Here is a 15,618-nt window from a genome sequence, read left to right as displayed (position 1 = left end):
GGGACTGACATAAAAGCAATGGTTGCCAGAGGTAAGGGAAGGGTGTGGAACTGACTACAGAGGGACACGAGAGAGTTTTTGGTATGATAAAACCATTCCGTACCTAGACTAGACTGGCAGTTATATAACCGTTATTTGTCAGAACTCACAGAACTGAACACAAAAAGGGTAAAGTTTGCCATATTTAAATTGTAACTTTTTTTTCCCCCAGAAAGCTCCAAATGGAAACCATAAAACAAAACAAAATAAAACAATTACTATAAAAATGACCACAAAGTTTCTGTGTGCTGGAAGAGCAATCTTTTAAACAAGATAGTTAAAAATCAGGTCTCCAATGTCAGACACATGCGTACATGTTCTCTTCCCCAACCCCCCACCCTCCAACAGGCCCAGCAAAGGGTGGTTCGAAAGAAGCCATCGCACCCCCACTTCTTACCGGAACCGTGACAATCAGGAATGAAAGGAGGCACTAATCATACCCCATGAAGGATCTAGTACCTGAAAGTTATAAAGAGCGGGGAGAGTCCCCTTTCACATGCAGTGGGAACAGGCACTGCCCCTTGCTGCTGTTCCTAGCACAGAGTCTGTCCCATGTCCACCGTCTGCTCTCTGTCCTGCAGCACTCGCTCCCTCACTGAGGAAACGGAATTTCGCAGAGGCAATGAAAGTAGGCCAAGGCGACAGAGCACTCTAGTTACGGGGTGGCAGCCAATCACGGGTCCCTCCCCAGGAGTGTCTCACTCTGAGGACAGGACTCAAAGCAGAGCTTGTGCCGTCAGCCTGAACCCCAAGGGATTGACTTGTTGGGCTTGTTTTTCCACCACATGAACTTGAGGGTTTCTGACTTGAGACCCCAAATCAATCTCGGTCACACCACAGGCTGTCTCCCCTTCCACAGCCATGGCCTGGTCTGACCTGACCACCTCCCTGCTTCACGTGCTGAAGGCGGGGGGGGGGAGGGGGGGGGGGGGGTGGGGGGGGTGGGGTGGTGGGGGGGTGGTATGTGTGTGTGAGGGGGAAGGGTGGGCAGGCCAATGCTAATGCAGGGCATTGCGAACAAAAGGTCACAACACTCCCACCACGCCCAACTGCTGTGACACCCAACTTCCCCACCCCAAGGAACATCACCCTCTACTTCCCACCCAGGATCACAAACTTTAAAAATCCTTTTGCAGTTGTTTCTGCACAGAGTGGGCTAGGGGTGGGTGTGTACCTTTTGGTTTTCCATCCCCATCCGTGGATCCCAACTTCTTGGTTTCTGCTGTTAACAACAGCTCGTAAGGATGCTCCTCCTCTTCCTGGGCTGTGCTTCCCTGAATCCAGGGTCTCACGGCCAAGACCTAGGAGAGGAAACACCACAGACTTTCTCGTGTGGGTGCCTAATGCCAGGACAGGTTATGAAGCACAAATTTGAGATTATTGGCTCTTTTCTTGCCAGAGAGAAGGGGGGTCAGCAGAGGAGGTAAAGAGCTCAAGCATCACGTGGTACCACAGCTGCCTTTCTGGATACACACCTGTACCTCAGATCTCAGTGGCTTTTGGGTAAAACATTCGCCTTTTCTTACCTCATTTTATCTTTCAAAAAGCCATCAATAAGCTCCCAAATCCTTCCTTCCCTTGCCTCTCCCAACATCACAGTGTTCTGCATGGTCTCTTTTCAATGGATAGTAGCTTCTGAGTGGTTTTTAGCTAGGGTGCCTCACGAAGGCCTTCCTTCTCTGCAATTCTTCCCCAATATGCACACACACTACCCCAAGGCTGGAATCCTTCCCACTTTTTCAAGAGGGGATCAGATGACTTCTGACTGACCCCGAATGACTGCCATTTACCAGAAACAAAGGGCTCTATGCACCCTTCTTTATTTGGTGAGCCTTTCTTCACAGGTCCTGGGGGTTATAGGGAAGTTTCTCTCAAACGCCAGCTTCCTGCTACATTTATGGTACTATGAGTTTAAATTAATTCTACCAATCTCTGTTCTGAGAGGAGTCAAACAGTGAGGCAGTATGAATTTCACTGGAGAGAACAAAGCAGCTCTGTCTGTGGAGAAATCCCTGATTCAGGTAGCCATCTTTGATGAAATAACTGGACCAGGGCTGGCTTCTACACCCACCAATAAGGTCTAGGTAGCTAAGGGCCTTGTGGCCACAGCTAGTCACGGTACGAAGCTGGCCAAGCTGCCTCCGCAAACCAGGCCAGAAACACCTTAAATTAGTGCCACAGTCACACCAAGAGAAAGAATGGAGATCCTCAATTTAGAGGATCGTTCTGGCTCATCTGTCCTAAGAATCCAATGCGTTTCAGAGACAAATTAAGAATAATCATGTACCAGCTATTAGGAGTGAGCCAAAGCACAAAATCTCTTCCTGAGCAGTTTGGCTAGGAGGAGTGATACATCATGAACAGAGGGGTTCAGAGGAATTCCCAAGTCCACCCAACAAACAATGGTACCCTTACAAATATGATTCTTTGGTACACGCAGAAACTTCCTCCTTCAGACATGTCCCACAGCTCACTGGAGATAAATCAGGTTTGTGATTCATCAGGGTTTTGCTTCTTGGAGACTTAGCTCACTATGCTACAGCCTAACGAGACAACAAGGATTCTGGCTGGCAGCTCCAGAATAAAGGAGAGGCCATGGCTCCTGTTTGGTAAAAAGGCTGCCACTCCAAAGGCAGGATGATGGTCTCTTTCCGAAATTCTGCTAAGCACAGCAGGAACCTCCACTTTACTGAAAGCCACCTGGAAGCTAAAAGCTATTTCATGACAACAAGCCATTTGCCTGTATTACTTATTCCTTTCACCTCTTCGTAGGAACACAATTAAGGGAACAAAGAGGGACCATTAAAGCAGTTCATACAGTTAATACACAGGCATTATAGACAGGAATTTGTGTTCTGCAGGTTTACACACCCATAGCTATCATTTAGCCAGAGCCCTGGAAATCCGATTCCGTGAGTGTTCTGCACACAGCAAGGACCCTTGTATAGCCCCAAGCATGCTTCTGAAAGATATGTGACAGTCTGGATACTCGGCCTATAATACCCTTTCTTCTCAAAGAGGACAGCTGATGACTTCCATCTGGAAAATGGGGCCCACTAGACCTTCGGTCACTCTGCTTGGCTCTCAGGAACAACGAGAAGCACAGCACCAGCAAATGCTAAAGCTGGAAGGGACCTGAACTGTTCCAATCACAGCCAGAGAACACCTGGCTCCAGCTCTTTCATTTCACAGATGCCCAAACTGAGTTCCCGAACAGGTCTGGGGACTTGCCCAAGGTTACAGAGAGCAACCAGCAGAGCCAGGGCCATGAAATTCACTTCCCCTGATTCTGGACCCAAATGTCCTCATTCCCCGCCACCCACCCTGGGATATAAGACTTTGCATCCAATTTGGAACTCTTTCCCTCCTTTAGACTCTCTGGTGAGAGTACCCTGCTCATATCCAGACAACTTCTCGGGTGATCTTTTCCTCTTAGTCCTGGCTCCTGCCAGCTATGGGATTAAAATCTCATAATAAAGCAAGAGACTGCTTTGCTTTGAGCCTTCCTAACTCCCACTCAAGAAGCCCCCTGTCGAACCCTCCTACACTGTTGGTGGGAATGCAAGCTGGTGCAGCCACTCTGGAAAACAGCATGGAGGTTCCTCAAAATGTTGAAAATAGAACCGCCCTATGACCCAGTAATTGCACTACTGGGTATTTACCTTAAAGATACAAACGTAGTGATCCAAAGGGGCACGTGCACCCGAATGTTTATAGCAGCAATGTCCACAATAGCCAAACTATGGAAAGAACCTAGATGTCCATCAACAGATGAATGGATGAAGAAGATGTGGTATATATACACAATGGAATACTATGCAGCCATCAAAAGAAATGAAATCTTGCCATTTGCGACGACGTGGATGGAACTAGAGCGTATCATGCTTAGCGAAATAAGTCAAGCGGAAAAAGACAACTATCATATGATCTCCCTGATATGAGGAAGTGGTGATGCAACATGGGGGCTTAAGTGGGTAGAAGAAGAATCAATGAAACAAGATGGAATTGGGAGGGAGACAAACCATAAGTGACTCTTAATCTCACAAAACAAACTGAGGGTTGCTGGGGGGAGGGAGGTTGGGAGAAGGGGGTGGGATTATGGACATTGGGGAGGGTATGTGCTTTGGTGAGTGCTGTGAAGTGTGTAAACCTGGTGATTCACAGACCTGTACCCCTCGGGATAAAAATATATGTTTATAAAAAATAAAAAATTAAAAAAAAAAAAAAAAGAAGCCCCCTGTCGCAGTGAATATGGCAATAACTGATTTTCAAGAGAAAGGATTCTGCTCTTTACCAGATTATTCCTTAATCTTTTCTACCCCTTTCTTCTAGGGCCGGCAGTAAATTGGAGCCAAAAAGCCATATTCTCTGTTATGTAGAAAGAAACATTTCTGCTGCAAAGAGAAGCTACTACCAGTCACCACCTAACTGGACCAACAGAATGACCAGTAGGGGTGTGGGCAGTTTTCTGGGAAGAGATACCACGGCAGCTGCGCCTTCCCATGAATGTTTAAAACATCTGAACACAGAGAAGGCTGTGGTCAGTCCGATGCAGCTGACAGCCCATTTGGCAGGGCAAAAATGTCTCAGTAGCTTGTGTGCACACACATGTGTATGTGTTTAATTTCTTTAAGCCCATTTCATGACCTGGTCATTAATCTGATAAGCTCCCATGGAGACAGCTATACTCAGCTTCCCTTAAAGGCTTTCGTGGGTCACCTGACAATGACAAGCCTAGGGAATGGGACACAAACACTGAAGCAGATGGCCTGCCAAACATAAAAGTCAACTGTGATGAGCCAGTGCTTCCTAGGACACGAGGGTTAGGGTAGTAAAGCCTACTAAGTAAAAAATCAAAACAGGGAAGACTAGAGTCAAAGAAAAAGAAATAAAAATTCACTGTTGGAGAAGACCTAGTCATTTCAACTACAGCAAAGAAAATCTGCTTTGATCACTAAAAGCATAATGACATAGCCACATCTCTTCTGTACTTATTTACTTATAATCACTAAGTAAGCAGAGCTGGGGTTCTCATGGTCTTTCAACTCCTGACTGCAGTGGCCCAACTGACCCAGAATTTCAGACTATTCACAAGCAAGTCCTAGAAGCATCATCTCAGAGTCTCCACATCCAGGAGAGTAATATGGAAATTTCTCCCCTTATCTCTTGATACTGTTTTTTTTTTAAAGATTTTATTTATTTATTTATTTGAGAGAGAGAGTTCGTGTGTGCATGCATGAGGTGGGGGGGGCAGGGCAGAGGGAGCAGACTCCCCACTGAAAAGGAAGCCCAGCAATGTGTCCAGATCCCAGGACCAGTGATCATGACCTAAGGTGCAGAAAGACACTTAACTGACTGAGCTACCTGGGTGCCCCTCTGTTGACACTATTATTATCAACAAACCACATTCTCTGAAAAGCCTGAGGAGAACAGAAAGTCTTCATTATCTAATATTTCTTTAAGAGCCTTGCATTTATCCTTGGGCATTAGGAATTTTAGTCTAAGTCCTTGTTAAAGAGGTGGCATAAGGCATTTATAGAGACCTAGCCCCAGTTGAACGTGCTCTGTAAGTAATATAAGTAAAGGTTCTCCTTATAAAAATTGAGTAAGGAAGCAAATCTCCATATTAAAAATATGCAGGGATATGATACATGCACTTCTATCTGCTAGTAATGTATTATCACCTTAGAGGCTATAATCTAGAGACCCTTTAGTTGAAACCTGATAATAAGCATTTTGTAATGAAGGCATACAAAGAAATAGGGACAGAATTTACACCTAGCATAAACATCTTCCCCTATTTCCAACACTGACTTTTATGTTCTTAAAAGGGTATCCTTGTATTTAATTATCCATTTTGTTAAATAAAAGCCTTCCTTCTGGTTCCATGAGTTCCTACTAAGTAAAAGAACCTGTCTCACTGGATGGTCTGTGGCAATATCTGACCTTCTAGGGATAAAGTAATGACACTTAGATGACTAGTTTATATCAGTTGATTTTTAAATTAAAGAACAACAGACCACTGAATGAGCAACAAAATAATGAAATTTATATAAGATTTTGAATAAATACTGAATAAACATATTCTCTGCACAGTGGTAAGGATTAAAGGAGCATTCTAAAAATAAGGCTCACAGAAAATATGATTTCTTCATACAACCAAGAAGTAAGATTGAACTATTTGCCCCATGATAATAATTCTTCTTTAAAATGGTGGAATAGTGGGGTGCCTGGGTGGCTCAGTGGGTTAAAGCCTCTGCCTTCGGCTCAGGTCATGATCTCAGGATCCTGGGATCGAGCGCCACATCTGGCTTTCTGCTCAGGAGGGGGGCCTGCTTCCTCCTCTCTCTGCCTGCCTCTGCCCACTTGTGATCTCTCTCTGTCAAATAAATAAATAAAATCTTTAAAAAAACAAAACAAAAAGGTGGATTAGTCTTCTCAAATAACCTTCTTTGCTTTCTCCCACCCCCACGACTCCTATTTCTCTTCTAAAATGAGTCTTCATGACATTTTCCATGTTTGTCCTGGTGGATTTCTTCATGTGAAATGAAGAAGAAAAACGTGAAAACAGAAATAAGACACTTGGGGCAGAACCACCAAAGTTCGCTTATAGGATATCATCTACAGAACAGCGATTAAGGCCATACTCCACGTTTTGTATCAAAAGAGGACATAGGAACAAAACAAGCAAGAAGTCAAACTGTTTAGCTACTAGAGCCAGGAGGAATGTGCATGGTTTACTTTCAGTGTGCAACGTGGATCAATAATTGGCCTGTCTGCTGGACAGCCCCATTAAAATTCTTTCCTTTGTACTTCTGAATGGGTTGGAAAGGTCTTCTTCCAGATTACTGATATGCACAAAATTTACTAATCCAAAAAGGCGATAAGCAAATGAGAAAGAAAAGTCTTCTTTAAGCACACATCGAGGTACTTGCAAAAAATCGTATTTTAGTGATGGCAATAAACCCTCAACCCTCTACCTCAGAAGCTGTCAAGGGAAAATACTTCTTATCTATGTGGTCTTCCTCCTCTTCATCAGGTGGTGGCTTTGCTGGAGGCGGTGGCCGTTCCCTCTGTAGAAGAGAAAAAGCATTTCACTATCTCTTTTTTCAAAAAGTATTTTACTATCTCTTTTTCGATTACCTAACTTTCTGTTCTTATCTTAACTCTTGGAAATGAAAAAGAATGTAAAGAACTCCCCTGAGAGACTAAACTCAAGGATCAGTATCTAAACACATGGTTTAGTATCTGTACCCCCCACCCCCCACCCGCACCCCCCCCACACACACTTCAGCCAGCATGCTCTTCACTTTCTGATGTTTGTAGCAGAAAGTATAAACACAGCTTTCATATTCTAGACCACAGTGAGAAATAGCACTGAAACCATGGCACTGCCTTATCAGAAAATGTCCAATACCCATAATAAAACTCTAGCCTAGAAAAGCCAGTGGCTCAACTTTCAGACTGGTTAAAAAGAAGCAGCAGTAAATCAAAGCAATCAACTTGTCAGAGTTCAAACAAACCCATGTTATTAAGGAAGTAATGAGGAAAGCAATCAAGGACAAAAAACGTCAATTCCTGCTCAAACTTTAACGTTACCCCCATTTATTCATCGAAGCTCAGAACTGGTCTCTATCTAGTTCTTGATCACCTCCTTCAATGATCAGTATTTTTTTTTTAAGATTTATTTATTTATTTATTTGACAGAGAGAGATTACAAGTAGGCAGAGAGGCAGGCAGAGAGAGAGAGGAGGAAGCAGGCTCCCTGCTGAGCAGAGAGCCCGATGCGGGGCTCGATCCCAGGACCCTGGGATCATGACCAGAGCCGAAGGCAGAGGCTTAACCCACTGAGCCACCCAGGCGCCCCAATGATTAGTATTATGCATCGCTCACATATTAAAACCTTTCATCCCTGCCTATTTCAAAAAGGAACATTTGCCAGTTGTCTGCCCTGGAGCAAGAATTGGTGAACTCTTTCTTAAAGGGCCATGGAGTAAATATTTTAGGCTTTTGCAGTTAGCCCCACTACTGCCACAGCTGTACCACAGAGCCAAAGAAGATATGCAAATGAGTATGGCCGTGTTCCAATAAAACTTTATTCACAAAAATGGGCAGCTGCCTGCGGGCCACATTTTGCCAATCCCTGCCCTAGAGCAAGAAACACCCTGAAGCAGGGATTAGGGAGGTCAAATGTGGCTGACAGTTTCAGGAATACACACCACCTTTGGTGACAGAAGGCTGGGGAGAGGCTTGCCATAGTACCTAAGGGACCCGGCAGTGTGGTTTACAGTCCAAAATCCTAATCCTGCTCCATAATCAATGTTTCTACAGGGAAGGGAGTGGGAACCTGACCCAGGAGTTGGCTTGCAGGCTCATTCCCGGCCTCGTAGTAGGTTAGTTCACAGTGTTGCTAGGACAAGAATATTTATGAAAGGGTGGAGGAACATGGCGAATTACACAAGAGCCTTGGAAAAGTCTGGAAGACAAATCCATGTCCCAGGAGCAGCAGGAGCAGCCAGCGTTAGGTAGCATTAGGTTAGCATTCGGCATCCATGACCTCCCTCTGTTCAAATACACTTCGCCCCTCCAGATTCTATCTTGATAAATCAGTCATTCCTACACTCCCCGGAACCCAATGGATGCCTAATGGCAACAACCTTAAAACAGATTCGTCTTTTCAAGCCAAACAAGGCTATGAGATCACATTTCCCAGTGAGTTCCACTTTCCCTAGCCAGTCTTCCTACAGCAGCACAGAAACAAGCTTGGTTCCTTCCAAAGGGCACCATGTATGGAAGGGACTAGCAAAGGCAGCAGGCCTGTCATCTACACCAGCTACCCAACCCTGGGACAAAAACAGCCAGGGAAATACAAAATGAAACACAACAACGACAAAAAGGACCCATCCCAGAAACCTTCTCAAGACTAAAAGAGCCTAGAAAGAACAAGATGAAAACCTCTTGTGCAAGAATTGATCACCAGAGATACTGGAAAGAAAGAGAAGCAGGAGCCTCTTTTTTCCTGAACGTGAGAATGTTGGCCCAGGGGCCTGCGAGGGCAGAGCTGAGTTAGGCTCACCATCCACAGCATTTGTAAGGCGTAGAACAAACAGTCCCCTGACCAAGGTTCATTACCAAGAGCCAGGCAGGTAGCACAGCCACCACATATTCAAGTAAGAATGGCAAAGCACGCATCCCAAGATGCATCAGTTTTTAGTTAGCAAGTCCACCGGAGGACAGATTCTTGGGGTGGGAAAGAACAAAGAGACTATAAATCAGTGGCAAAGCCCATAGGAACTTGGTAATTCAGAGCTCGCTTCAGGAACCATGTGTTCCTCTGGTAAGGCCTCTGGCTCCCTCTAATGGACATCACCTGTAAGTACCACACAGGCCAGCTTGCTTGCTTCACTGCACCTAAGGCGGAAGCACAGGAAATCACTTTTGTCCACAGAAGCACGCGCTTCCCTACTCACAAGGAGTCTTACCAGTCCTTGAGAATACCCACTCCAGTGGGATACCACAAGACTGGTTGGCCTTTCCAAAACTCATACAGAAATGCTGGCACTGTTCTAGGACCAGGCAAACAAAAAACAATACTAAGCCTAATAAAAAAGAACACTAAGAAACACCAAGTCATTCCCAAGGCACATTTGAAAAACCCAAGGATCACCCAGTGGCCAAAGGTTCATCTAAATGGTCATAAGGCAGATTCAGACCAAAAGGGATAAGGCTGGCCTCTACTACAGGAAGGAATAATATACACCTGGAAATCTGCCTCAAGCTGGGATCACTGGGACTCAGAGCAGTGGCAGGTTCAATAAAAATGCAGTGCTCAAAACCTCAGATTATTATATTGGCTATGTAGGAAGGTCGGTCAGGGGAACAGTGATTCAGGCTTGGGCTCAGAGTAAAACCCTAAGGTAGAAAAAGGGAGTAAAACCTCTTGAGAACAATGGACAAGACTGGAGGCAGAAGCAAGCCCTGGAGAAAGGAGCAGTCAGATGGGAAGGTGGACCAAGAAATGGCTAGAGAGATTATAACTGGGAAAAACAGGAATGCCACATACTAACACATGTGATATCCGATTAAGTCCTGCTACAACCCTGCTGAATGCAGAATCCGTCCAGATCCAAATGGATACCATTCTGAGGGCAAATGGAAGGTGAGGATGCACTCAGGGGAGACGAGAACTTACTTCAGTGAGCTCTTCCACTGTAGAACAGCTCTCAGGAGAGAAAACTATCAACATACAGCAAAGACCCCAAAGACAGAAGCCGCACAAGGCTAAATGGAAAAAATGCTTCAATTTGCTCTAATATCAAAAACTAACAGAATGATGCAGACATGTTATATTGAAATCAGAAAAGTCAAAATTCTACTTCAAGGGGATCTATATAGATTAACCACAAAAAGCAAGAGAGATGTGGCAGAGGCCCAGGAGAACAAGGGGAGTAGGCTGCAGGCCTCTGGAAAGCTAGCAGGCACTCGGTGCATACTCCCTCTCCTGGCGCTCCACCAAAGCACAGGCTGACAACACAGCCCCCGTTTGTCTGTCGAGGGCCCTAGGCCACATACAGGCCTCACTCCAGCAGTCTTCACTCCCGCTGCCTCGGCCTCCTTGTTCATGGAGTCCCGGTCAGATGATCGTCCGCTGGCCATGCTGTCCAACGAATGGCAGGAGACAGCGTTATACAGCGCCTCGTAGGGACCCTCCTCTTCAGCGTTTGTGTCAAAATCAATGATAAGTTCAGTCACTGCTTTCTCCACATCACCTGAGCAGGTTAGAGAGCAAGAGTCAATGGATGGAGAGCATAATCTCAGATTTCCAAACACTACCCAACCCCCTTCCAACCACCTCAAGCTCCTTGTCAACCTGAACTTGACAAACCGTAACTGAGAGCAGGAAAATAAAACAACTGCTTTGCTCCATGGATAGGAATAAATAGAGTTTCAGTTGCTCTTTATACCCTGAGACTCAAAGAGATTTTTCTCTAATTCAATGTAGCAAACCCTTGACATCTATGAGGGATACCTCCCTCCAAGACCTTAAAAATTCCCAAGAACTTCAACACCGCCATAGCATAAACTTAAACCATAAAATGTGGCAAAGTATAACTGGAAACTTAAGTATTCCTTTCAAATTCTTAGCAGAAACCTCCATGTGCTCAAGCAAAAGAGGGGATGGTGAAGTCTTTCTAACGCGGAGGCGGTGTGCAAGGTTAAACTTACCAGAGAATACGAACACCAGACTACCTGGGACTCAAACATGGGACGCTGAAAAGTTACAGACTGTTGTGGACCAGAGATCTCTGGGTCTCTGGCAAACAGTCAAAACCGTTACTGTAAAATCCCTGAAAGCTAAGAGTTTAGTGAACTACTAAGCCCATCACCAGTGGATTATAAGGTCAAGAAAAAAAGCAGGGGTGGCAGTGGTGGGGGCAGACAAGGACTCCTCAGTGAAGACAGGTCGAGCACCCCTTAACCTGATACGTCTGCACCCCTCTGAAAAATCCCTTTCCTGTTTCAGGACTGGTACGTTGTGCTATTCCTCTGGCCTTCTTTGCTATGCTTTGTATTGGAGGGGAGGTGTCCATCAGTATTCTGTTTGTCTCATTCATTATACCTAGGACCCAGAAGGTTGCTCAATAAATCTGAAAGGGTAGACTGTGGTTAATGATGGGGAGGCTGGACTGCCCAAGCTGGTGCCCAGACCACATCTATTGGCCAAGTGATACAGAACCAAAATCTGCCATCTACACGTCTACCAACCAGGTGGTACTCACTCAGTATTTACTGAGGGCCAGCTATGCCTACAGCAGGGTAGTGTGTGTTAGGAAAACTTTCCTCAAGATCTGAATTTACCTTGAGATCGTCTGGCCTACACCACATCCCCGAACAGACCTCACAGAGCCAACTATAAAAGTGAGAATAAGATAAAATAGGAAAGAAGAGGTCCGAAGTAAAAGGCCTAAGCTCTGTCCAATAAAAGGTCAGATACTAGCTAGGAAACAATAAATGTGAATATGAACTTATTAAGCACTCCCAATCCCCTGAAGTTATTATTTAAATTAAGCTTTTTCTCTTCTACCAAAGACCATTCATCTCTTCAAGCTGAGAGCTCCTTGACTGGCACAGAAAGGCCACCTTACCCTGAGACTCCTGGGATACGGAAACCATACTGGAGATGAGAGGTCCCTGAGACGTGGGGGTTCTATCGGCCTCTTTCGCACCTCTTTTTCCAGTCATGTGATCTACATGGAAAGACAAAAAAGAGCTGCACCAAATGCAAATGCAAATGGTTCGGTCAGTGTGTCCCCAGGTCGCCCCAACAGGCGATGAACGGGTACCTTCAATAAGCGCCGCTATCTGCTGGCTCTTTTGAGAAGGCAGTTCCCGGACAGTGTCTAGGGCAGTCAGGCCACGGTTATCTTTTATGTTGACATCAATTCCTAGAAAAGCACACCAGGTAGACCAGGGGGAGTGAGCAGTTGCAAGTCAGCCTCAAAGAGGGTCAAATTCCCGGACTCCTAATGCCCCCAGTAGCACAACCAACATTTTTCATCCAAAGCCATTTAATAAATACAGTTCTTCCAGAACAACTCGTACACTTGCAGTCAACCCATGGAGACATACATACATTGGGTTCAAGTGCAGCCAGCAATAATCCCCCTCTGGGGAGGCTAGGGAGAACAAGCCCACCCCGGCATGCCGTGTAAACGAGAGCGCGGCCGACCTCTCACCTGCAGCCAGCAGGATTTGCACCACATCAGTCTTGCCAAACAGAGCAGCCTCATGCAAAGCACTGCCCTTCTCCGTCTGGAAGGCAAACGAGAGCGCAGAGCAGCATGTCATCAGAACAGTGACCCAGGTTTGGCTTGGCTCCACACGACAAATGGAATACAGACAATGGGAAGGAGTGTAAAATTAACCACACAAAGTCCTCTGTCATTATCTTTCCCACTTTTCTGGTCTGGATTCTGGAACCACAGTCGTGGCCCGGACGTGAAGTGTGTTTGAAATGCCACCATCAGGCCACACAGGAATAACTGTGTAGCAACTCTAGGAGCCACCTACTGGTGAAGCTCCTCAGGCTCCAGCCCTTCCCAGTAGGGGGAAGGGTGGAGGGAGGAAAAATCAGAAGAAAAGTAAGAGAGTTGGAGGTGGGTGGGAAACAACCAACATCTTAACTTCATGTGTGGTTTGGTGCTTTGGTCGATGCAAAAGCTAAGGAGCAGTCATTCATCAGAATGGACAAAGCTAACTACGCGGGGAAACGCTAAGTTTCTTGTTGGCAAGATCAAATCCATGGGACTTTGCAGGTGGCAAAGAGCAGCAGTGGGAACGCCCATATAGGAAGATAATGAAATTTTTCTAATTTTGAGAGAGAGTCCATGAGCACATCTTTTCAGGGCATAATGACTATATATTACCCCTGAAAAGGAAAACAAAACAAAACAAAACAAAAAACAAATCAGTAACAGACTCACTTGAGGAGTTTGTCTCTGAAGTTTCACATGAAAATGAGTCAACGGATGGAAGCATCTGAGACGGGATGTGAAACGTGCTAAATAAGAACACAGCCCAGCAGCATGGTCCCTGCGCCTCTCCCACCACAATGCGGCCCCTGGAGCCTGGGGGGTGGGGGAAGCGACTGCCCGGCTACCTGGTAGTTGCTGTCCATGCCAGCATCCAGTAGGACCTGCACCACAGCTCTGTGGCCGTTCCGCGCCGCCAAGTGCAAGGGCGTGTGCTTCCTAGTGTTGCAGCCCAAGAGGTTGGGGTGTGCGTTGAGGAGCATCTTCACCACCTCCAATCTCCCATACAGAGCAGCCAGGTCCAGGGGTGTCTCGAATTTGTTGTTGCGCATGGTGGGGTCTGTCAGCTCCTCTAAGAGGACCTTCACCACCTCCGTGTGGCCGTACTGCGCGGCACAGTGCAGGGCTGTCTCGTTGTCGTTGTTCTAAAGGATTGACAAGCAGATCCCGTCAGAAGGGCACCTGGCAGACTGGCCTATGACTGGGAAGCACACCCGGAAAACTGTTGAAATTTAAATGAGAAAATAGCAGCAATATTTGGGGACTACTAGAAGCCGGTCAGAATGAAGACAACAAATGAGGCTGGCTACTCCGATCAGCCACCGTGTGCCCCAGTTACTGCCAGAATAGGGGCTGGGGTGCCCCTCAGATTTACCATCTCCTGTGCGCCATGAAGGAAGTGTCCGCAGGCTGCAAGGAGAGTGAATGGGGGAACGCGGCGGGCCCCGGGCAGAGGCCCCCACACACATGAATGTTGATGATATCACTGCCATTGATTCACTTTAAATTTCAACTGGTTTTACAATTTATGTTCCATCAACCCTGGATTTTCTGATTCTGGTTTTGTTGACCGTCCAGTGCCTTACAGACAAGCTTTTTTTGAAAGAGTTTATTATCTGCACAGCTTCTTGCATGCAAATCAACCAGCCAACAATCAAAGTAAAAGAGCAGAGCACCAAAAGTTACTCTCGGAGATCTCAGCCAACAGCCACCTCCCGGGGAGGGCGGCACCTGAGCTCAGTCACAGAGGAGCCTGGGACCCTGTTGTCACCCTATGTCTACCCCAGGAGCCTGCACCAATGAACGCATGCGCAAGCTGCCACACGAGGAAGTGTTGCTTATGTCCCAAAGGCTCAGTGAGACACAGGAATGTTTTGTGAGAGGTGCAAAATATTCAAAGTTATAATACAACCATCAGTTCAGATTCACAATCCCGGGGTCCTTTAATGCCAATTGTGTTTCAAACTAAAGACAGAACCTGGGACAAAACAGAAGTTTGTGCTCCCGTCCACCATCGGAAGCAAAATGCTAATCATTTCAGTTGTGCTTCTTCTTCTTCTTTTTTTTTAAACTACTACTGACAATGTATAATCAGATCAGGAATAAAGTAATTTCCATGACCTCTCCTTTTTTGGATGCACTAAAGAAAATAATTCTCCCACCAGATTTTGAGATTCCTAAATTGATCCAGGAGGCTTCTGCCACTTTAGGGGAACCAAGCGGATGAGGTGGTGTGTCCATCAGGTCAATATTGTGCACCTCTCAGTGACCAAAAGGTAATAAGTGAAATGTTTCCACAATCGCTTTAATTCTATTAATTACATTAAAAGTAACAGACCAGGAGTTACCCAAACATGCATGCAGTTCCATCTGCTTTTGATCTGGCATTTGACTGCATCATTTTTTCCAGCTACACCAAGTGCACCACAAAGATCTAGAGCTGCTGGGAGTGAGGCCCCCAAAGGCCAGAGTGATAGCAAAACAAAAATTTTTGATGAAATAAGGACAGAAAGGGTGGTAGCAGGAGCCACATGCGAAGATAAATGCACACAGATAAACAGAGGAAGCAGCACTGAGCTCAAACACAGCCCAAGGAGATCAGCAGCTGAAGTGCGGACAGCCTTTGCTGGTCACGGGACAGAGCCGTTAGCGATGGCCTCCTGCGATACAACTGGGCCCAAGGAGTGGATTCCATGTTAACCTAAAAGGTTGGAGGGAAGGGGAAGCTCTGGGCAGAAGGCAAATCTTTGGGGTTCCCTGTGCCAAA

At 45.9% G+C, this 15,618-nt stretch overlaps 1 protein-coding gene across 11 annotated transcripts in view; it reads right to left on the bottom strand.

The window, feature by feature from the left end:
* The window catches only part of ANKS1A (ankyrin repeat and sterile alpha motif domain containing 1A), a 178,878-nt gene that overhangs the window by 83,648 nt on the left and 79,612 nt on the right, over positions 1-15,618 (bottom strand). For 6 of the 11 annotated variants that reach the window (XM_045074733.1, XM_045074734.1, XM_045074737.1 and 3 more), the window contains 7 exons: positions 13,700-13,996; positions 12,777-12,915; positions 12,384-12,485; positions 12,186-12,287; positions 10,612-10,808; positions 7,020-7,112; positions 1,214-1,340 (listed from right to left, as the gene is read on the bottom strand). In XM_045074733.1, the coding sequence (XP_044930668.1) occupies positions 1,214-1,340; positions 7,020-7,112; positions 10,612-10,808; positions 12,186-12,287; positions 12,384-12,485; positions 12,777-12,915; positions 13,700-13,996 (1,057 nt within the window). Of the gene's footprint in view, positions 1-1,213; positions 1,341-7,019; positions 7,113-10,611; positions 10,809-12,185; positions 12,288-12,383; positions 12,486-12,776; positions 12,916-13,523; positions 13,579-13,699; positions 13,997-15,618 lie in introns of those variants that run through there. The other 5 variants (XM_045074735.1, XM_045074739.1, XM_045074740.1 and 2 more) reach the window with 2 other exon arrangements.

The sequence above is a fragment of the Mustela putorius genome, unplaced genomic scaffold (assembly GCF_011764305.1).
Source record: "Mustela putorius furo isolate JIRA1106 unplaced genomic scaffold, ASM1176430v1.1 tig00000135_pilon_pilon_pilon, whole genome shotgun sequence".
Classification (NCBI taxonomy): Eukaryota; Metazoa; Chordata; class Mammalia; order Carnivora; family Mustelidae; genus Mustela; species Mustela putorius.
Note: the sequence above shows the minus strand (reverse complement) of the source record. Positions and strands in the feature narration are given on the sequence as shown.